The sequence below is a fragment of the Agelaius tricolor genome, unplaced genomic scaffold, assembly GCF_023055355.1.
Source record: "Agelaius tricolor isolate 1412-34295 unplaced genomic scaffold, bAgeTri1.0.p SCAF_2, whole genome shotgun sequence".
NCBI lineage: Eukaryota > Metazoa > Chordata > Aves > Passeriformes > Icteridae > Agelaius > Agelaius tricolor.
In genome coordinates, this window is record NW_027269262.1 from 79,254,608 (window position 1) to 79,278,765 (window position 24,158).

Below are 24,158 nucleotides of genomic sequence, written 5' to 3' on the forward strand. Positions count from 1 at the left end.
TCAGTCTTTGAAGAAGTGGTGGTGCTACATGGATTTGGGTTTGTGCTTGTGCAGAGCTGACTTTAAACACCACCAGGGCATTGTCTTGGCAGGGACAGCCCTTTATAGTCTACTGGAGGCAATAAAAAGCAGCTGCTGAGTGAGTTGGGCCTTGGTGGTGTGCAAAGATGGAGAGACTCAGGAAGAGACAGGAGGCAGTGAACCACTGCTGCTCATGTAGGAGGGAGCCCTGTAGCAGTGGCATTTTTTCTCTCCTTTTCCTTCAGGAAGAGGAAGGATAGGAACAGAAAATCTACTTTACAGTACTTTTTACACTTTTCTCCTACCTTCTATGCAAGTCTCCAGTCTTTCCCCTATGTGATCCTTTCTGGAGAGGGCTGTCCTGGTCCTGTTCACAGCTCAGAGCCCTGAGCTGCTGCTGCCCCAGTGTCCTCATCTCCTTCTCTAACTTTCTTCTTTCCCCCCCCAGTACCAGAAGATTGTCACCATCTGTTCAGTGTCTGGATTTCGGATCCAATTCAAGTTTTATGCATTCAGTCTTTTATCAGTGATCTTTTTAACATTCAATCTTATAAAAGACAAGCTGTCTTACAGTATTTTTGTAGTTTGTTTGTTTTGTAAAAAACACATTTCCTTTGGTTTGTTGTTTTCATGTCTTCTTAGTATTAAAATTCTCAACAACATAGATGGGAACCCAATACAATGGACATTTCAGTGGTTTTATGGCATTTCTTATTACTGTAATTTTCTTCTGTCTTTGCTGGAAAAATCTGTAAGTATAAACTATCTGACTCTCTGAGAAAATGTATTTCTAAACCAAAATGTACCCTTTCCAGATTTTTCAATATTTTAAGATAACACATTCACAAGTGTGGTTCATTTTTTTTCCTGGATGTAAAGCCACATTTATGTTAGCCATTGATTCTGAATTCTGTATAAGCAGTTTAATGTTGGAGAAGTAATTTGGAATATATGATATTTTCTCAGCTTTAGAAATATAACTCAAGCATGTTTCAAAAGAAAATCATGTTTTTGAAGTTCTTACTTGGCATTGCTGTTCCTGCTGCTTCTTGTCATAAAATGAAGATTATGCTGTTAGCCTTGCTTCTGGAGCAGCCTGAAAGATTTCATAACTTAGATCACTCCTGGAGCTGTGTAGTAAAGTTCCCTGCTTTATGTATCTGTGTCAGATAAACATTAAATTTTATTTTTATAATTTTTAAATATATCATTGACCATTTGTAGTTTGCTTGCAGGAAGCATTATGTTTTGGTTTAAGAAATATTTCCTTTTCTACTTGATGTATGAAACAATCCCATTTCTTTTCTTCCAGTCTCTTCCTCTGAGCACAGACATGTCAATGGTTTTCTGACCCATTTTAATGTTTCCTGCCCCAGCTGACTCTCTATTATTCTTGTGACAGCCACCCATACTGCTCTCTCTGTCCCTGCTAGGTCACAATGACCTTACTGCTGCTTTCTTTTGCCTGTCTCATATTGCCCCTCACAACTGAGTCCCCTTTTCCCTCAAACTGCCTGACTGGGCTGACATAATGGTTCAGCATTGAGCAGTTGTGTCTGAAGCACAGCTGGAAGAACCCACACTGCTGGTCTAGTAACTTGTGGTGCTTCTCCTTGTAGCCTTGCCTTGCTTGTGTTCTGTCGTATTTTCACCTAGAATAGACTTGATTTTCTTCTTGGTCACTGGTACAGTGCTGTGTTTTGGATTCAGTAAGAGAATAATGTTGATGACACGTGGATGTTCTGGTAGTTGCTAAGCTGTGCTTGCCCTGAGTCAAGGACTCTTCAGTGTTTCATTCCTTGCCTATGAGAAGCTGTAGCAGAAGCTGGGGGAGAGCATGGCCAGGACAGGTGACCCAAACTGGTACGTTCTGTAGGATATCCATTGTTACCATGAAAACCTGGATTTTCTTTTTTTTTTTGTCATTTTTCATATGAAAACCTGGATGGGTGTTGGCCAGCATGCTGGTTTCATCTAGGGTAGAGTTCATTTTCTTCACAGTGGCTAGTATGGGGCTATGTTTTGAATTTGTGCTGAACACAAAGTTGATAATATAGAGATGTTTTTGTTATTGCTGAGCAGGGCTTGCACAGAGCCAAGGCCTTTTCTGCTTTTCATAGGGCCACGGTGGTGAGGAAATTGGGGGTGTCTGGGAGGCTGGGAGGTGACACAGCCAGAGCAGGTGACCCAAACTGGCCTAGGGGAAATTCCAGACCATATGACATCATGCTCAGGATATAAAGTGGGGGGAAGAAAGGACAAGGGAGGATTTTTGGAGTGATGGTGTTTGTCTTCCTAAGTCTGTTACATGTGATGGGGCCCTGATCTCCTGGAGATGGCTGAACACCTGCCTGCTAGTGGGAAGCAGTGAAATTAATTCCTTGTTTTCCTTTGCTCATGTGTGTGGCTTTTGTTTTCCCTATTCAATTGTCTTTATCTCAACCCATGAGTTTTCTGGCTTTTACCCTTCTGATTCTGTCCCTGACCCCACTGGTGGGAGAGGGAGTGAGCAGCTGCCTGGGGCTTGGCTGCTGGCTGGGGTTAAACCATGACAGCCAGAAGGAGCCAAGCCCTGGGGATGGGCTGGGTATTGCTGAGCAGGTGGTGAGCAGCTGTATTGGGCATCACTTTCTTTACTGTGGGGTTATTTTCTTTCTCTTTCTTCCCTTCCTTTTAATCACTATCATTAGTATCATCATTATTATCATTGGTACTATAAACATTAATACAATTATATTTTACTTTGTTTTACTTATTAAACTCTTCTTATACCAGCCCATGAGTTTAACTTTTTTTTATCTGGTTCTTCTCCCCATCCCACTGGGGGAGCAAGTGAGTGAGCAGCTGTGTGTTATTTACCTGCTGGCAGAGTCTAAACCATGGCAGTCCTTTGACCAACACGGCTGTAACAAAATTGGTTCTGATTTGTCTTTTTCTAGTTAAACTGAAAACCCCAGAGCAGAATCTCTCAACATGTATATTGGAGTAGAATCTGCTCCAATAATGCTTTCAGCAGTGCCTTGTTTATCCATCTGTTTCATAAAAGAAACAGTGGGGTCTGACTTTGGGTAAATTTGAATGTAAATATGCATTGACCGTGCTTACATGTCAGGATCAGTATGTTGGCAAACCAGATGTTACCAACAGTATGAGACAGCCTTATTCCAGCAAACCTGCAGCCCTGTTTGACTGGGCACCCTCATCTCCACAATCCCTGACTTTTGTAATCTGAGCAGGTTTGTAAATACACAACATGTTAGAGTTGGAGAAGCACTTTCAGATAGCTTGTCTCAAAGTATGTGGGGTAGTTTAAATTATGAGATTGAATCCTTCATCACTCAAAAATACAGAGGCCCTTTCTTTCTGGAGTAAAATATGATAAATAAAGACAAAGAAATTCTGGTGAATAAATTGACCTTCAAAGCTGGCAGGCTTGGTAAATTGCACCTGGAAGGCTGAAGAGATAACTTGTCCATCATTGCTTAGGAAGAGCAGGGCTTGGTAGCTGATGCTATTCTGAATACTAAAATACACTCTCTAGTAATGCACAGGCTGTAAGTTTTAGTTGTTTATTTATTTATTCTTGAGTTAGTTATGTTGAGTACTATCTTCCCTGCACCATGGAACAAAGAGAGCATGAAATTTTGTCAAGTAGTAAATATGTTTTTTTCTTCTTCTTGGCAGTCATTTTTATATTTTGAGATACATGTAACAAAAGCTGGGGTTGGGCAGTCTAGAAGAAAAAGTTTGTCACAAAATCCTGAAGAAACAGGTTTTCCTTCAAATATACAAGAAAAGACCAAAATACTGTAGACTTTTATTCTCATTACATCTATATCTGGCACAAGACTTGGCATAGCATTTGGCAAGATGAAAAGTATTACAGAGTTGCCAGCAAAGGGTGATCTTAGGATTAGTTTATGTCAGGAAAATTAAAAGGAAGGCCAGATCAAAGGTATTTTTTAAAATACATTATTTTATTTTAATAAATTTGGGCCTATTCTTTGACTGAGCTAAGAAACAGAAATACAGTAAAACATACTATGTTTTTCACCTGTCTGGGTAGTTCATATGTAGTTAATGGCAGGGGTGTCTTTTAGTAGGCATGCTTTGGGTACAGGTAATTTTCTTTGGTTTACTGGGAGGTTTTTTGTATGAGATCTAGCCTTCAGAGCAGGAAAGAAACTAAGAAATGAATTTTGTGGGAGGAAGGCATATTTTTAGGAGCCTTTCATTTGGAGCATCTGGTTAGAAAATATTTTGGGTATGATGTTCCAAAAATGAAAGTGAAGACGTACTTTTGCACCATTCCTTTAAACCCCTTTTATTCCTCTAACTCATCAAGTCCTTCACAATAAAAAATGTTAGGTTTCATTTTCTATGTAAAAATGTCCTCTCTGGACTGTAGTTATAAATTTAAATGTTTCTAACACAGTTCCAAACATTGAAGAAGTCAGCATGTATGCTTTCTGTGCAGGGATCTGTATTGGCATGGCATAAAAGCTACATTTGAAACCATCTTTTGGTTCTGTAGGCACAGAGGGATGTCTTAAATTTGTACTGTAATTGTTAATAACTTGTATTTTGGATATTTAACACGATGGTGCTTAAACCTTTTAAGAGGACAATAGTTGCTGAACTGAAAAGAACAGCCTCTTGATTTAAACAAACAATGGCACTGCTTGTGTACTTTCAGCTAGGAATAAATAAATTTTAAGTCCATAGCTAGCTGTATATATTTGTATACAAATATTTATCATTTAAGTATTTTTGGAATGTACTGAAAAAACTATTAACCATTTATTTTCAAGGGCTGACAGACTTTTCTCTAGTATTCAAAAATTCCAATGCAAAAAAAAATCTTTAAGCAATTACACATATAAAGATAGACAGTGAAGTTTTGAGCCTGTAGCTCAGGGATTTCTATGGAATCAGACAGACTGCTTGTGTCACATGGCTAATTTTGCTTTTTTATTTCTTTGATGTAATTTGAGGAGGACACCCATTTATATCTGCGTGTAACAAAAATTCAGCAAACTGATCGCTTAATATTGGACTCTTCATTGAAACTCAGTTAAATAGCAGTGCTGAGAAGACCAGAGAAGTTTGAGGGCCCTTTGATCTCTTGGGTTGCATGAGGAGCTGGGAGTTCGGGGGCAGCTGCTCTCCTTGCAGAGGCTGTGCCTTCTCCAGACCAGTGTGGGCTCCTGTGTGTGTAGAAGACTGATGAGCTGCTCAGAAAGGGCACTGCTAGGGCAAGTGCTGTCCTGGTTTTTGTGCACCCTCAGCACCTCTGGAAGTTTCTGTTTCTGTGAAGACTAAGTCTGTCAGTCGAGCTTCTGTATTTTGGTGGGTGGCAGCAGCAGCAGAGACTGATTCTTTGGGGTGGTTTTGTGCATTATTATTATACCTCTAAATATGGATGATGCCTGTTAGCATGTTTGAAACAGGATTCATGTTTCTGATGAGTTTATTTTTCTTCAAACCGAAAAAGGCTGAGCTAGGGGATGTACATTGTATTATATATTCAATCATGATTTTCCTACTGTTTCTTCAACTTTTACACAGGCAATAAAAAGGAGATAGGGACAACTGGGCATGAGAAATTCAAGGCACATTTGCCTGCTGGATTTTTAGGTCTGCCATAATCCCTGGCCCTAACTTACTATCTTTGCATGATGTACTTTATGGACTTAATAGGACATGCAAAGCAGTAGCTTAAAATTGCTTTGGTCTTTTGGGCTTCTAGTAATGAAGAATTTGAAAGCAACTTTGTGAAAGTCTGTCTGACAAAGTGCATCTGAGCAAATGCTGCAATAAACCCTGCCTGGTGACATTGAGGGAGTCTGCCATGAGTCCTAATGGAGAAGATGGATTGAGATGACATTCCCCTTCACCTCAAATTTGTGCAGAGAAACTTCTCTTGAAACTTTTTCACCACCAGGGAGCTAGCTGGAGGACAGTATTCTGCATGCATAGCATTGAAACAGACACTTTGATTTTATTCCCTAGACTCATTCCTTGACAAAATATGAAGTAAATGTATACATTGATGTTCACACCCACTTACATCAGCAGTGTCCAGTGAAACATTCATTGTTGGTAATACATGGTGATTCTAGAAAAGTTAAAGTTATAAAGGAAACAGAAAAACTATAGCTGCTTGTGAACATCATTAAAATTAGGAATTTTGTCAGCTGAAATGTTCAGTATGAATCAATATCACCAGCTCCATGTCCATTGGTGTGTAGTCTCCTCTTCTCAGACAAAGCAGTCTTCAGGCTTGTTGGCACTAAAGGCCTTTGTTGCAAGATCTTCTGTCGCTGTAGTTGAGGACCATGCCTGGCCAGAGGGTACTCCTGGTCTTCTGTGATTATATCCAAACTGGGGCACAAATGTGCAACTCTCCTGTGAGTTTGAACTATTCAAATTGTGCATCTGTTATCTTTTGGCTGTAGTCATTGGTCACTCTTAACACTATTTATTGAAGTGCAGTATGGTTCTGTGATGCAAGGAACATGAAAGCAATGGAAAGTAATGTTAAAGAACCTTCCATTGTGTGTGATTCCTGTGTGATGTATTTGAACAGCAGGGTCTTGTGGAATGGGCTGGCTATTACTGGACATCTGTCAGAGCAGCTCCTGTTTTGCATTTAGTATTTTAATATCATATATGGAAATGACAGATTAATATTTCTGAAATTTGTGTGCAGACTAAACATCATTTCTGTTCTTCATTCTTTGCCCCTAGTCTGGAACTGTGAAGCTGACTAAGCCTGTGGCGTTATGGACCCAGCAGGATGTCTGCAAATGGCTGAAGAAACATTGCCCTAATCAGTATCAAATCTACAGTGAGTCATTCAAACAGCATGACATAACTGGTAAAGTATGCATTATCAGCAATATTTTACTGACTTAAAATGTGGGGAATTGTTTTACTTTGCTGTTAATAGATTGTAACTGTGCACTGAGGGCTTTTTGTTGAATGTGTGACTAGAGAGTTACAAGGTTTAGAGCAGAGGGAGTATTCCAGCTTTCATAGGATATGGTAAGTGATATCCTCATTTCTTTAAAAGACAGTTTCAGATAATTCAGGGTCAATATAATAAGGAAAGAAATCAGTCTGTATGTAAGTAAAGGCCTCACCCTGTTCACTCAAAATAAAAAAAAACAAAACCCGACCATAAAGAAACATCCTATGAGGCAAATGTAATTTATGTAAATTTTCTCTTTCATTGAGGTGTTTGACCTTGGATACATATTCTTTTTTTGTGCCTCTGCCCACTCTTTAAAAAAAGATAAAAAAAATCTTTGTGTTCCTAATATGTAGGGTAGGAAGTGATCCCAGCTGAGCCCCTCCCTTAGCCTGAAGCAGGATCAGTACAGCAAGTTCATTTCTGACGGATGTTTGTCTAGCTTTGTTCTGGAAATCTTGCAATGAAGCAGATTTTCGCATCTCTCTATTCCGGTATTTTATGGTTCTTAAAGTCAGTATTTTCCTAGGATCAATCTAAAATCAATCTGAACTATTATTTCCAGCCAAAACCCTTGATTTCTGTCCAAAATGTGCCTTGAGTACAGCCAGCCACTCTTTTGTAGTCTTTCCTTCGCTGTATAGGGTGCTGCTTCTCAGCTGCACATACTTTCCTTGCCTAGTCTAAAAAATATATCTTTATTCTATCATGGTTACTCAACAAATACACATAGGACCTCCAAACCTTCAAAACCGGGTCTCTTTTCTTAAAAGAATATATTGAATACAAAATTGTATTGTCTTCTTATTTACTTTAGAATTGATATTGATCCTGTTGATCTGCTTGACTTGTTAACTCCTACTCAGTTTGCTGTAGTTGTCTTTTGGCTGTTCACTTTGAATTGGCATGAGTTTAGCAAATATAACTTGGGAGTTAAATAGCATTTTTGCTCATATACCAAATAACAATTAATCTGTAATTAATTGTACGTTTAATATGGAACACTGATTTGCTCTCTGCAGTGGTGGTATACTAAACTGGAAATTGGCATTCTGCCATTTAACGTTAAGCAGGAATTTGAGTTTCACATACAAATCTCACTCTTAACAATGTGTTGTTAACTGATGTGGGTTTCAGTCTCTGTCTGATCACGTACACATGTACTTGTGTTGTTTCCAATTTTGCCTTCATTCCTGTTGTTATTTTCTTATAATGTGCGAATGATTGCAAATATGAGAAACTGCCCATAGTTGTTTACTATGTAGCCATGAGTACATGTACACAAATGTAAGAGGTGGTTTGCTAAGTGTTAAGGCTTCGTACATAACCATTGTGCCCATTTCCTCTCAGTCACCATCTGTGGGATTGTAGTCTGTGTCTCCACCCATGTGTACAGAGCTGACTGCATCCAGAGCACTACCAGAAAAAAATGAAGCTATTTTAAAATATTTTCTAGTACTGCTTTACTATATTCTCTTTCTAGAATTAAGGCACTGTGAAATGAAGTTGAAAGGAAGACATTTTCATTTCAGCATAAACACTGATGGAAACTGTGGAATTGCATTGCAGAGGTGCAAAACTTTGAACTTTATAGACCTCTATGAAAAAGAGGAATTGAGATCAATCTTTCTTACTTTACACAAAAGAGGTATAAGGGAAAATATTGGTATGAGTGTTAGAAAATAAATCTGCAGGAAAGAACTTCAATTCAGCAACTACCAAAGAAGAAACACAATCAATATCTGTACAGATTTTATAAAAGTATATTGTGATAATATTGTGAGTGGAATCATTAACTCAGGAGGATATTTCCAGTACTGTTGGTCCCCATGACTCTGATTATTTGAAATCTAATAAAGGGAAAGAACAGAGGATTTGTGGCTCAGAAAAAGTAGAGCATAGAAGGACCACGGAAACTAATGTGAAGATTAAGCCAAGGTAGTGTAACTTTTCCCAGATATGGCTGTGGAAAATTGATGTGATTGATGAAAATCTCAGGAATTAATGTGACTTTACAGGCTGTTTTGATATGGAAAAATATGATGGAAAAGTTATTGAAGAAAGTGACACAAAAATGATATTTAAACTTTATTTGAAGATAAAATCTAAGGCATGGTCATAAGCCAGGAAAAGAATCTTGAGCAAACATATCTAACAGTTGTTAATATAGACATTGAGAAGTGTGGCTTGTACTTGAGACTCTTGCTGATTAAAGTTTATTGAGTTGTGGACAAAGATGAAACCAAAACTATCATTTCCTTGGTGGAGATTTATGCCTTTTTACTACTTCTGACAAAGAGCAGCTGCAGATGTAAAAGAAAAAAATCTTCATCTGGAAACTTACCTAATAAGAAAAAAGATCTTCATATTAACAGTGATGTTGAGGACGTCATGGGGTGGCCAGAGTGTACTCTCATCAGATTTGCAGATGACAGCAAATGGTGGGCACCAGTCTATAGATTCAAGCAGGGACAATCCATAGGGATCTAGGCATGGGGACCAGACACTGGCAGGAATGCATCAGTAGGACCCTTATGAAATTCAACAAGGACAATTGTAAAGTTGTGCTGCTGGGAAGGCTGAGGCTCTTGCACCCTGCTGAAACTGGAGCTGACTGGCTGGGAAGTGGCTCTACTGAAGAGGACCTTGATAGTCAGGGAGACAAAATGAGCCAGTGTTGTCCCTTGCAGCAAAGAATGCTGTCACTATCAACAGGAACATAGTAACCTGATCAAGAGTAGTCATTATTCCCTTTACTCTGTACTTCTTAGACTACAGTTCTTAGATCTCCAGTGCAAGTCAGGGTGAGGGCTGCAAAGATGCCCAGGGCTGGAGCTCTTGCTGTGTGACCAGTGGATTGAAGGAGCTGGGCTTGTTCAGTCTGGAGGAGAGGCAGCTTGCCAGCATGGGATGGGGGCACTAGCAGCAGCTCCCACTATACAGGAGGATTTGTCAAAAAGATGGAACCCGACCCTTTGCAGTGATGTATGAGAGACCTGAGGCTGAAAATAAGAAGAAGCTTTCTTCCCCTTTTAGGACTTGGAAGCTTTGGAATGGGTTGCTCGGATTCCGTTCTGGGAAGGTTTCAAGCCCCAGCTAGGTAAAACCTTGAGAAACCTGATTTGATCTCATAGCTGACCTTGTTTTAAGCTGGAGGTTGGACTAGAAATCTGCTGGGGTCCCTTCCAATCTGAATTCTTCTATGGTCCTATGATTTGCTTACTGAGTACTTATTGAGCACCAGCAGTGAAATGCATTTTGCAGCCAGTTAGGGTAAATTAAATATGGAATAGTCTAATAAGAAATGGTAAGACTTTTTAATACATTAAGTCCTTGGATTCAGGGAGTGGAGCATGTGGTTGACTTACTCAGCAACAGGTGAGATGTATTTTAAGGTGCTGAACCCAAAGACAGAGCAGAAAGAATATGAAGCAGTAATACTGAGCAAGATCTGAGGGCACCTGGCAGGAATCAGCAGTGGTGGGAAAAATAAGAAAAGGGAAGAAAAAAAATTATGGTGGCCTGTACAACAAAGAAGGCAATGCCATGGTAGGGTCATGTCACTAGAGGCTCTACAACAGGTGTTGGCATTTACAACAGTATGAGGAGACATAAAAAGTTGCACTGACCTGCCAGTTTTTATACTGGTATATTCCTGGAGATAAAACTGAGAAATGGACCTTGCTCTGTGTGCATTTGTGACTTTGAATTTGCTGGGCAGCAGTACTTTTAGATGACTGGTGAATTCTAGAGAGATGAGTTCTTTGATGGTCTTGTCCCATACCATTGAAGCAAATAAGGATTTTTCCAATGTCTCAGCATTAATAGGAACAAGACTGGGCATAGAATGATTAAGGAATAACTATTTGGGGATAAATAACTATTTGGGGGGTGGGGAGGAAGGAAGGGAGGGAAGGAAGGCCTGCCTCATGTTTTGGTTTTACATCATGTTCCTCAGTGTGCAACTGCATGTCTTCAGAGTAAGAGGTTTTAATGCTATGATCATTAAACAAACCTCATTCTGTCAAAGTAATACCCAAGAGGTACCTTGGTCCAATTGAAGAAATTTGATAGGAGGTAGTTGAAAGGACTCAAACCTTTTAAAATTAAAATTTTAAGAAGGAAAGGAACAGCACTCAAGAAAATCTCATTTTAGTTTTAGAAGAGACCAGAACTTCTGAATATTCATTAAATGCCAAATGGCACCTTAGAAAATGAAATATGAATTGATACTGAAAACCTGCTGCAAATAGTCTTAAAATCTGCTAATTTTAGATCTTCTAAAGATGCTTGCATTAAATGAGCTTTATTGACATAAATAAGCTTTATGCCATGAAATTCATATAAAAATCATGCTTTCAAAATCAGCATTGATTAATTTTTTTCACTTCAGTAATATATTTATAGATGTTAGTGTTTATCATATCAGATGAAAGTTCAAGTTATTTAGTGTTTTAATGAAGAGATAGTCTCATGGTTTAAGATACTACACTGGAATTTGGAGATATCTTGTCTCTATTTCAGTTTACTCTGGAAATACACTGGAAGTTTACTTAAGGAGCATACTGAATCTTCAGGGTCTAAATTATTCTCTCTCTGTACAGAGAAAGGGTTTTTTTTTTAAATTAAATTGTTCCCAGATATCTTTCCAATTTTTAGAACACATATAATATATTTCTGCCCTTTGTTTCATGGGCCTCAGGTGAGTTTTGTGGTGCAGCCAGTGCAGTGACTTGGAGATGAAAGGTGTACAGTGGACTGCAGGGGCCTGTGTTTCATTCCTGGCTCCAGGGCAGGAAGGGTGACCAAAAGTAGGTGGGTTTACTCACTGTGGTGAGACCTCATGAATATATTCATCCTTTGTCTTATGTTTTCGTTGATGTGTACAACAGAGATAAAGATTCCAGTGTTGTTAAATCTGTTGTGATATGTGTATAAAAGATACTATTTGAGTCAGTCAAGCCTTCCTCTTAACAGGTCTGTTCAATTTGGAACAACTTCTGCTCACTTCCTGACCTTCCCTTGGCAAGTGATTCCAACATTATCTTTCATCCTTCCATTATTGATGAGTATTACACTCACTCAAAATATCTCTTGTGCCAATGACACAACACACTTCATGTGAGGCCTGATGCAAGAAGCCAAATGAGGTCTTCCGTAAAGTGGCCTTTTAGGTGTCCCCCAGCTGTTTCCTGACACCTGTCCCTTGAGTCTTCTCACAAATCCTGCTGTTGTTACACTGCAGAAGACTACATAAACCAGCACCTTTTCTTAGATTATCTTATGGGACATTGTTTTATTGTCCCTTAAAACTGTCACAGCCTACCCTTTAGGCTGTTATTGCTAGAGGTGTGTTGATGATCAGGTGTGGGACTGATACCAAGAAGAGGTCCTGGGTCAATGTGTTGTAGGAAAAGTACTCAAGCCTCCTTTAAAATATTTTTAAGTTTCTCTTTGCTTGGTTCCAAACTGTAGCAAGTTTTGAGCATTCTTCAGCACTGTCATATATCTCAGAAAGAACCTTCATTGTGTCTAAATTGAGGGTATTTCCAATAAAGTATTAGTTACCTTTCTTGTTTTGCATGTGACAATCTCTTCAGCACAACAGATGTCTTCTGCCAAGCAGTGTTAGTCTCATGGTGGAGAGCAGAAGCAACTTTCATCTCTGGGCAGCCCTTCCCTTCTCTGTGGTGCAAAGTGTAAACCAGCCTTACCCTCAGTCCTTATTTATGCCACTTTTCCATGCTCTTTTTGTGAGGTCTTAGCACCAATGTTAGTTGGTGGGCTGTCAAATCAATCCTGACTACATCCATCTGCAGTTTAAAAAAATAAAATGAAATCATGGCTTCACCCTGGAGAGAGAGCTTTTATTCTGCTGTCTTGGTAAGGTCAGGCCTATTTGCAGCATTCTTTGTGATGCTTGTGTTGGAAAATGTGAGGGACTGTAGAGTTTTCCCTGTTTCATACTTGGCTGCTCTCAAATTTTTAACATGTGGAACACATCAAAGAGTGATGAGTGTCAGGATAAGGCTTCTGTTTGCATAATATATGGCAACTGTTCTTTTTGCATGGAAGATATCAGAAATATATTAATGTGCCGCTGTGTTTATATAGCATAGAATTGAAAAGTTGGAAAAGTAGAAATCTTTTTCAATATTCAGCCTCCTACTGACATAGAAAATTTTGTGTGAAAGTAATCTTTTCTCATTTCTCAGCAGTGGTTTCTGGGTCTGTCTTTTCAGTCAGGTGTTAGCTCATAAAACATATAGCAAAATTCCACAGCGTGAGACAAAGCTGTGGTGGCTGCTGAGAGATCTGGTTTGGCCAGGAAGGCTCACCTGCAGTTGAGAAGGGGGCAGTGAGGCATTCAAACACTTCATGGGAATTGTAATTTAAGTATTAATATAGTTGATTATTTTCTGATCAATTGTCTTTTCTGTGATAAATAATCTGTAGAGTTCATCAATTAGTAATGAAATAGATACTTTTTTCTCCTCTGTGCACAAACCAGTGGGGGGGGAGTGTTTGGTGCTCTTATTTGTTACATAAAATTCTGTGTGGAAGAAGTGATAATATAATCCGTTCTGTTTGGTAGAAAAGGGAACTTGATAAAGGGCAATGGAGGCATTTTTGGCCTTGTTTGTCAATGATGTTAAATTCCATGTCTGCTAAATTCAGAATGAAGTTTCCATGCTCCTAGTCCATTATCAGATGGGAGATCTGCTGTGCAAGTAGCTGATGAATGTTTTGCACAGTTTCCTGTCTTAGTGGATATTTTTTGGGTCAAGCAGCTTTTCTTTGGTACGCTCTATCCACTTTACCTGGGAAGATCTCTGATGGTCTCAGTAAAGAGTTGCTCTACAGCATATTCAGAAGTGAATTTTATTCTAGCTGCCCCTTTTTCATCCCTTCAGTATTCAGTAAAGCTGTGCTAGCCAGATTTGCTGTAGCTGTTACTCCTGCCTGATGTAGACACAGAATCCAAATCATTTTTGAACTGAAAAGCATAATTCCAGTCCTTCAGCTTCAGATCTGAAATTCCCTGTCAACTTAGCACAGATGAGTTCTTCTGTACTCTTAAAGTATGAACATTTAGGAGAGAGAAGAAAAAGGTATATTGCTCTTCATTTGAAGCAGTGTTTAATTGTTCCTTGGTACTTACTCTTCATATGCTGTCAGATGGGGAATTAATGTTTCTTAATTATACATGCAATGATAATTGGATTATTCCTTCCCTCTAACACAAGGGTTTTTTCATTTTTAATTTAATCTTGTTATATTTACTTTAGTTTTTTTTTTCTAACTAGAGATCATACCATGTTTTACTGTACTCCTTGGAAAGATCTTTGTGGTACAGTCTTATAAACCTGATCCACTGTATTCTCTACAGAACACTGATTCACATCAATATCATGTACAATGCACTGCCAAAAACTCTCACCATGGCAGCCAGTTTCAAAATCAATTTCTGTTCCTTACTCAGAAGAGATCTAAAAATGTGAATTAGGGTGAGATATGGAAAAGTGTATCAAATGTCTTAGCAAAACCTATTTCAGGAATTCTCAAACTACATTGTAAAGCTTTGTGATATTTCCTAGTTTGCTGATAAGGCTGCACAGTGTATCTACAAGAAGAACTGAACACTGATAGTGATCCACTGACAGAGCCAAAAAGCTTAAGAGCCGCTGATGTAGCCTTTGGGTGCTTACCCATCTATCTTAGGTAAGTCAGGCATCCACCTTCAGTGGGATTTGTAAAACCAAGGGTAAGAGGGTGAATTACTGAAGTAGTAAGTGGAGAGGAAATTATTACCTTCAAGCAGATGAATTTAGTGGACTTAATATAGCTAAGAGAAGATGTTATGAAAACAACCCTTTTATGTTCACCCTATTTCCTTTGTTCACCTTTTGTTTTGTGACCCTTCTCATGCTCTTCATGAAGCCTGCTTTTTATCAACTATTTTGTCTTTAGCTGCTTTACAGGGATATTGATTACTTTATTAGAAGTTCTAACATTTTGGCCAATATCAAAGCTCTAGCTTCTTATTTTATTTCTTAGGATTTTTTTTCTATGTTTTTGGATCTATCACTAACTGTTAGTTAGAATTCTCATTTCCCATCAAGCCAGGCTTCTCTGCAACACTTCAGAAGTTTTAGATCCCATTCTGGTGTACTAGGAAAAGAAATGGGAGATATTGCAGGGTCTCCTTTCAGGTAACTTCTGCTATTGTTTAGGAAGAAATATTTCTTGCTTTTGCTGTGCAACTGTGACATCAATTTTATGGCTCAGTTGTAGGTAAGGAAAACTTAGATGAGGTAAACTAAACTGATTAAGTGGAGGAGTTGTTAGAAGACCATACAGTTCCTCATTTTGAAAAAGTGAATTAATTTGCTGCTTAGTGGGTGTGTGTTTGTGATATCAGTGAGCAGCTAGAGCTGATTCTTTCTATTTCAGCTTGTTACTTGCCAGTGTGAGCTATTCACGATACAGGGATTTAGTTTTAGTGTAATCTTATAATTATTTGGTAGTGTTCCTCAGTCTGATAACACATCCAGCCTAACGGTGAAATGCAGAAGGAAGCTCCTGATATCTGAACCTGGATGAAGCCATGGCTGAGAGTTTGACTTCTATTTTGAACAAGGAAGAATTTCTTCACTGAAAGGGGGTGTTCAGCCATTGGAACAAGCTGTGCAGGGAGGTGTTGGAATCCACACCCCCAGAAACCTCCAAGAAATGTCTGGACGTGACATTTTGTGCTGTATGGTTTCGTTGACATGGTGGTGTTGTTTGGCCAAAGACTGGACTTGATCTTGGAGGTCTTTTCCAGCCTTAATGATTCTCTGATTCTAAGCATGTATTTAATCTCTCAGTTGGTCTGCAATATCCTGTGTTCCTTCTCTCACCTCTGACTTGCTGTTGCCTCCAGACGCCCTCCACCAATTATGCTGTGATTTCAGCTTCTCCATGGTCTCTGGTTTATAATATATATGTAGACAATGACTCTGCTCTTGCACCGAGTCTGTGACAACTGGATTAACCACATCTGTCCCAGCCCTATGTTGTCAGCTGTGTTCCGTTTCCTCTGCTGAGAGTCTAGGCACGGCCTGCAGGAATTGGGCTGGCTTCTGCAGCTGCCCTGTCCCGAGTTCCCCCGCTGTGGCTGGGCAAACAGCCCCTGCAGCCCTGGGGCCATCCCCGCAGTGCCTCAGCCCCTCGGAGCCCCTGCAGCCCTGGGGCCATCCCCGCAGTGCCTCAGCCCCTCGGAGCCCCTGCAGCCCTGGGGCCATCCCCCCAGTGCCTCAGACCCTGGGCGGCTTCGGGCTGGTGTCGGACAGAGCCGGGGCTGCCCTTGGCGAAGCCGCGCCTTTCGCCTCTTGCCGTGCACGGCCCGCGACCGCCTGCAGGGGGCGCCTCCGCACCGGGAACGGCCCGCGCGGGCTCCGCAACGTGCGGGAGCTGAGGGAGCCGCGGCCCCGGGGCGATCCCGGGGCGGTCCTGGAGGAATCCCGGCGTTCGTGCAGCCCCGCGCAGTCGTGACCACTGCGCTCGGGAGGGCCCCCTCACCCGAAGCCTCCCCGCTCCGCTAATGAGCTTGTCAGCGCCTGGTTTGTCGTGTCCCTCCTTCATTCTGCTTCTGGAAATAGCCCAGCCAGCTGAGAGTTTTGCAGAGAGCAAAGAGACTGGAGAAGAAATTATTTCTTCCTTCTCTACCTCCCCCATATTACAATAAAAATGAAATCCAGAGGTGTTCTGGGGTTTTTTTCCTCTTTTCTTTTTGATTGCTGAAGTGCTAAAGCAGCTGCCCTCTACTAGTTGGGGTTTGCCAAAGGAATAGCTTTCACTAAAAAGAAGTGGCTCTTGGTGCTCCAGTAGAAATTGTTTGATTTAATAAAGTTAATTGAACAGGTTCAAAGTCTGACAGGGTCCAGGCCGGTGCACCTGACCCCAAGCTTCATCCTTGTTATAGCAGAATGCACGGTGCAGGGAGGTCACAAATACCTGGCTCTTCAGTAAACATGTAAGGACCCAGCTCCAGAATTCTCCTGTAGATTCTGTAAAAGAAGCGCTTTTCTTTTTGAAAAAAATATAAAATAAGGCTGGATTCCATCCAAGCCCTTTACTGCATTGATGAATTGATTTTCTTCCCTTCACCCAGCAACGATCTGCACACCCTGAGAAGTGTTTATCTGATTCCTCGGGTCCTAGTGGTGACCAGCACTGAACTGATGCAGAAGAAGGCTTCCTGTCCTTCTGTGGGCATCCAGACAAATGCTTGCTGCTCAGAAAGAGGAATCCACTGTGAGAAACTTGTATCTTTTAATTGATTCTGTTACCTGTGAACTGAAACCCCACACTTGGAGATGTGAATCTACTGCCACAAAGCCTTATGATTGGTCTGAAGCATGTACATGTGGATTTAGCTGTGCACCTTTTTAACAAGGTGGACTAAAGACATGGCTCCTTAAGAAACCCACGACAGAACACAGTCTTCTCTCTCCTGAGGTTTCATTAATGAGCCCTAAAATACTTATTAGAGGCAAATTCTTGTTATACAGCAATCAACATTAAGTGTTTGGCCTCAGATAAAACTTGAGGCCTCCTATTCTGATGGCTTCTTGTTAACTACAGCTACTATCTAACTTAATCTAATGTATGAGTGCTTTTATTTGATAGCTGTGCTGCTGCTGAAAATCAGGCACTCTGTTCTTCAGTGGCTGCAGGCTGCTGTGGATTTTAGTCTTTCTTTAGTCTTGATTTTAGTCTTTTAAGCCTGCAGAAAAGAATGGGGGAAAAACCCACAAACAAACCCACAAAAATTAAAAAAAAAAAACCCAACAAACAAAGAAGACCAAAAATCATGTCAAAACATGATCTGTCCCACAGAAGTTTTCAGAATCTCAAGAGCCTGCAATCCATCAGGCTGTGCAGACCTTACCCTGCTTCCCAGTATTTCTGCTGGAAGCATGAGGAATTTGTGCCTGTCAGGTTGGTAAGAGAAGCCTCCAAGTTCCACAGACAAAAGTGTTGCTTCTTAATCACTGAATAAAAAACCCAAATGCTCTCCCAAGGGGAATTTGAGGTTTTGTTCAGTTTTGTGAAATGCTGAACAATGTTGCCCTTGAGGAAATGTGTATCTTTTGTCAGTGTGCCATGTGTTTGAGACAAGCTGTCAATGTAATCCCAGTCCTGTCAGCTGTACTGACAGGGCACCTGCATTGCACAGGGCCTGGTGACATTGTGCTGTGATTACAGGGAGGTCTTTTACTCAAATGTTTGATCCTCAAAAGAAGTTTATGTGTATAAACCCCAGTCAGTCTCTGCAGGTTCTGTTGGGTGCAGGGAATTGCTGAATTGAGATTATTTACCTGTTTGCAGGTCAAAATCACCAGATTCTGTAACTATTTTGGTTAGAAGTGTCCTTTTGAAACCATCTAGTCCAACCCCCTTGCTCAAGCAGGTAAAACAAGAATAGATTGTCCAGGAGTGTGTCCAGTTGGGTTTTGGATGTTGGCACAGTTGTTCTGTTTAATCAAGGTTTTCCTTGACTGCAACTTTGAAGGTACAATTTTTAATGTTTGTTTTTCATAGGTTATGTAGATTTTATCTTACATACTTGTTCTTGATCTAAATATAACATCTCAGAACCTGAAGATGGATTAATAAGATTATTCAAAAAACAGTGCCAAATGTGCAATGATCCCAAATGGCCTGTAAGGAAATGCTGTGTGTTCCCAATTTTTGCTGCTGTTTTAAGGTATAAACACTGTCTGGAGAAATGCCAGGAATGTGGCAATCTGTTATGAACATATCAAACCTATGAAGCACTGCAATCCAATCTGCTGTCAAGCTCTAGTTGAAGTGCCATGCAAAATTGCTCGTGTCCATTGGTTTATGGATGCTCTGTGCATATAGATAAAGCTTGTCATATATTGGCTTATCAAAAACAAACAAAAGACAGCTTGATTGTGATGAATGTCACCTGTAACCATTATCCTAGGCTAATCTACTGCTGAATTTGCCATCCACAGATGTGTGCAGCCCTTTTTTATGTCCCATTAAGCCATATGCAGACCCACCTCATAGTGACTCATTCCGAGTCTGTCTCATGCAGAAAGCTGCTTTCTGTTAATAAATGATGGTCTGTGATTTTTTTATTGCTCTCAACACAAGGAGCTACAGACCTGTTAGCCTCTCGCCAGTTCTGCCAAAAGAATGGAACAGTTAATTTGGGTTTCTGTCAACAAAGAATTGCATTGTATAGGTAATACCAGTTATCTTGATGCTCAGCCTGTCAAACTAACCTGGCACATTTTTCTTTCTTTCTTTTGTTTTTTGGGTTTTTTTTTCCATTGGTGAGGGTATAAGTTTAGTATTTAACAGCTACCATGCAGAATACATGCCTTTTTCTGCCCTGAAAACATACAGCTTAGGATCACATGGCATCTTAATTAAACATGTGCCTTTAATTCTGTATGCTGCTTGCTGGAATGAGGCTGGTTCATTGACAGATGCCTGTACACAGTAGAGAGACACTAATGAAAAGGGACTTTATTGGTGTCCCCTGGTTTGGCTCGTTGTGCAGCATCGTTCAGCCTTTCTGTGTTGGTTGCCTAAGTGTAGCAGTTGATGTGGCAGCAAACAATCAGCAGGGTGTGTTAATGGTACAGGTGTGATATAAATAATCCAGCTAAATGGAAATCCCTTTATCCTGCAGGTACAGCCTCTTCTCCCTTGGAAAGCAGGCTGTCCAGGAAAAAAATGAGTTGGGAGTTAGTGTAGGTAGACAGATTATATGTACTCTAAATGAAAAGCTAATGGGACTAATGTTATAAAAGTTGAATTGAATAGCAGGGATTGTTGTAATGTACGCAGGTCAGGCTGCCTAAATCTACAAGGATGCTGTGTCCAGTTGTGATGTTTTAATTCTAAGAGTAGCATAGAAGTAGATAGCAGAGCACAGCCTTTTCCCAAGCCTGGAAGGTGAGCCTTGTCATGTTACAGGAGATGAAGCTGCTGAAAGGAAGGTTGATAGGTGACTTGATAACTGGATATAGGGGCTTAGCAGGACAACAGTCTGTGTTCAAAAGCTGAAATTGGAAGCTTGAGTGATTCAGTAATCGGAAGATGAATCCTGGCTTTGCAGGTCATTCAGCACTGGAAGTACTTATTAGGAAAAAGGGTGGACTTTGACAAATTCAAGTTTTCAAAAGGTGAGAAAGGTGGGTGGAAAAATACATGGTAAGCATGTGTATGTGCAGTACCCAGGCTGCATGGTTACAGGGACCCTTCAGCAGAAGTATCAGCAATCTCTAGATTCCATTAGACTCTGCAACCCCATTTTGTGAATTTGGGTTGGGGATGGTTTATATTTGCAGTTTTATTTTTCTGCTTCTTGTGAGTCTATGCCTTTAGAAGCAAACACCTCTCAGAAGCTCACATGAGCTGAATTAGGCACCCAACATAGCAGAAGAAACTAGTTAGCAAACTACAGGTAAAACAATCCACCAATTGTTCTTTCTGTGCTCTACACATGTTTTTTCCTCCTTGTTCAATCAGTATGTCAGACTAGGTCTAGGGTAAAACATCTGATACACAAGCACTTCAGGCTGAATGTGAGCAGTCCTGCATACTCCTGGATACAGCCCTGTTGTAACCATCACGTTTGGAGTAGGTACTTGTACTTAGGGAGCTGTGTGGTATTTTCCTGACAGCTCTCTCCTATGGTTCAAATCTCTTATATTTTCCTGTGTTTGTCCAGAGAGCAAGCTGGGCTAGATACACATACTTTGGAAAATCCAAATCTGAGATTTGAGGTTCTTGTCTGTCTTCTCTTTGAATTCCCCCGTGACTTGCATTTGCAAATATATCAAATGTGATGTGCAAAGATGATGCCTGTAAACAGTCTTATGAACCCAGCTGGATGCTGATGCATGCTCACATACCTGCCATTCCTTTAATTCTCTGCTTAGGCATCATTTCTGTACAAGCTTGTTAATACCATCTGTTTCCCATATCTATGTACACATTATTCTTAGAGCAAGAATAATGTGTACATAGTTTTGCTGAAGCTGCATGTGATGCTCTTTTGCTAGGACAGGTACCAGAACTTGCAGTCTGGTAGGAGACTCTGACTTCTTGAGCTGTTGCCTAGGAATTTCTTTACATTTGTCACTTCAGAAGTGACACTTGGACTGTCCTAAAAAAGGATAATGAAAAATAACTATTGAAGACCATTTCTTCTGAAAGCACAGCCCTTTGAGTATGTTTTCTGATTCAGAAATGTGTGGCCATCAAATAATGTAGATCAGATCGACAGAAGGATTTTAGCCATGGAACTATCTTTGACCTCCATATGCTACATGCAGTATTGCCATACTGTGTTGCTGGGATGGGACTTGGAGCTGCAAAGTGCAGACATCAAATCAATCTGACAGAAAGCAAGGTTCACACTGGCTGTGTATGTTACATTTTTAGGCAAGAGTATATTCTCCTTGTGCAAATGCTTTTGCTTTTTTTTCTGGGTTCACAGGTTCTTTTGGTTTAAATAGAGTATATAATCTCAGGGTTTGAGATTTTGCAAAAGCTCTTGAGGTGTTCAGATTGTGAAGTTTGGGTGTTCTCTGATGTCTGTTCAGAATAGTTCAATGACTGTATGCTTCCAAGAGATTTTACTTTGGTGTGTCAATTTTCTTTAACAAAAGCAGAAGCAGTTACCTACTCAGGTCAGAGAATCATCCATAAAACTGTCCAAGATTTTTTCTTGGTGATAAGGCTAAATCTTAAACTACTGCATAAATTGTTCAAGGAGAAATGGAATCATCTGAGAGTCTGATTTCCTGGACCTCGTAATTTTACATCTGCACTACTGCAGCATGGCACAGCTTTGCCTGAGCCAGCTCTCAGGCAGGAAGGATCACATGGAGTATTCATGAGCAGTCTTCTCTCTGGGCTGTGAGTGAGGTGGAGCTTTGAGGCAGTGGTCTGTGATACTGCACTGGAGAATAATTCTTCAATGCAGGTGCACCTGCAGACTGCAGCTTCAACTTAAAATGTTGAACTGCATCGATTCCCACATTGCTCATTATCAGAGCTGAATTCACTGGAGCTGTCCCTGACTGCTTACAGTGATTACAGATGTAGGTGATGGTTTCCAGTCTTCTACAGGGACCAGTCACTGGAGGGCAATGAGGGCTTTATTTTGCTAATGAATTTCACAGCAATTGGCTGACAGTAGAGGAAGTATTGAGAGTCTTCTGTTTCAGATACTGATTAATGTCTATTTAAAGCACTGAAAATTCAGGGTCTAACTGGGACCTTCCAGTGGTTTTTTTGTCCTAGACTTAGGGGTTTTTTTTTTCTTCTGTTTTGAGACTTTCTGTCCTTCTGTTGAACAATCTTCCTTTCCAGTAGTGGGAACCTTTAGAAGTACAGACACGACAGTTCTCTCATTGTATCCAGCTCCACAAAGGCACTACCTGGCTTGGATGACTCTGTTCCTAAGCTTGGGGCTGGAGCTTGCACAGTCTCTTGAAATGACTCTTTGAGTGGGTCTGTTGAGTGGTTGCAGACTGAAATGCTTTGAAGGTTCTAACATGAGCAAATTTACATTGATCTTGTGCTGAAGACAGCACATTGGCACAAAGGCTTACTATCACATTGTACTTTCCAGTTAGAAACTGTGGGGTGTTTTTCTTCTTCCCAATAGTTAGTTAATTCTTTTAACTGAACTGCAAGTATTTTCCCATACCTTGTATTGAAAATCATTGAAATTTTGGTAACAATAATTAAGCCTTAAAAATCAGTTTGATACAAATAACTGACATGGAAATTTTCAGCCTCAGTGGTTGAAGTTCAGCAACACTTGATGATTATGAAAGGTGTCAAGCAGCTATAATCATAGTCATCAACACCTGTGCTGTATGTGTGTACCAAAACATATATTTGGTCTCCTTTGTAAGGAATATATGTAGTGGCTCATTGTTGCAAGTCTTTCTATTTGGCTGCATTGCACATTTCTGTCTGTAAAGGGAATGTGTGTTTAGAGAGACTTGCTATTCTGTGGATCAAGTGTATACTTTTATGGAAGCTTTCATTTTCTTCTCCTATTGCTGTATTTAACACTGAGTTTTTCAAACTAGAAATGCACTATCATTCCTTATGTAGAAAATAATTAGCAGTAAATTGTATTTCTTATGCATAACATGTTGTATATCAGTTTCTCTGTGCAATGATTTTCATGGATTCTCTCTCCAAACGAAGCGTACATGGGTTTTCAAATCTGTTCCATCTGCATCTTTAAAGCAGTGGTGTAGCTGTAGGTATGAGTGTGCTACATCAGGCTGAGGATGTATCTAGAGTAGAATCTTCTCTGTCCAAAGGTAATGCTTATGAAGGAGTGTGAGTACGGGACAAGCATATTTCCTGTTAATACCCTCCTGCTTTCCAACAGTTTGAACACATTATTAATTTGAACACATTATGCTTCGAACCTCTGTGGTAATATGTATGAGTTAAGGACATGGAACCTGGAAGCTGATATTTCCTGATTGCTGAGATCTGAGCAGTGCAGCCTTCACATTGACTTTGTTTGTGCTGGTGGTGATGTTATGTACTAGAAGAGAGGAATATTTAAAGATGCAAGGGAGTAATAAGAGTATTTAAAAAAATGCAAACTAAACACAAAAACAAACAAAAACCCACCAGGCTGATGAATTAGAAAACTGTGTGCCCTTAAGCTTGTTGTTTTCATTGCTATTTAGTCAGTATTTTAGCTTAAAATTTTATTTTCTGGATTCGTTGATGGTACATATACTCTTATGTCCAGAAAATTCCCTGAACGAGCTGAAAATGCAATGAAGATGCTCCTGTGAATCTCTTTCACTTTTCATACATGATCCAGGTTTGTGGTGCTTGATTCATACAATAGTTTTGGTTGCAAGAGTCCCTTAAAGGTCATCCCATAAGGATCCCAAAAGTCCAACCCTCCCTGCCATGGCCAGGGACACCCTCAACTAGATGAGGTTGGTCAATGCCCTGTCTCCCTTGACCTTGAATGTTTCCAGGAATGGGGCATCTCTCTGGGCAACCTGTTCCACTGTTTCACCACCCTCACTGAAAAAATGTCCTCCTTATATCTAGTCTGAATCTATCCTCCTTTAGGTTA

At 40.2% G+C, this 24,158-nt stretch overlaps 1 protein-coding gene across 1 annotated transcript in view; it reads left to right on the forward strand.

Annotated features, from left to right (window-relative positions):
• The window catches only part of SAMD12 (sterile alpha motif domain containing 12), a 175,200-nt gene that overhangs the window by 37,931 nt on the left and 113,111 nt on the right, over nt 1–24,158 (forward strand). Inside the window, exon 3 of the mRNA XM_071421690.1 lies at nt 6,772–6,901. Coding sequence (XP_071277791.1) covers nt 6,772–6,901 — 130 coding nt within the window. The remainder of the gene's footprint in view (nt 1–6,771; nt 6,902–24,158) is intronic.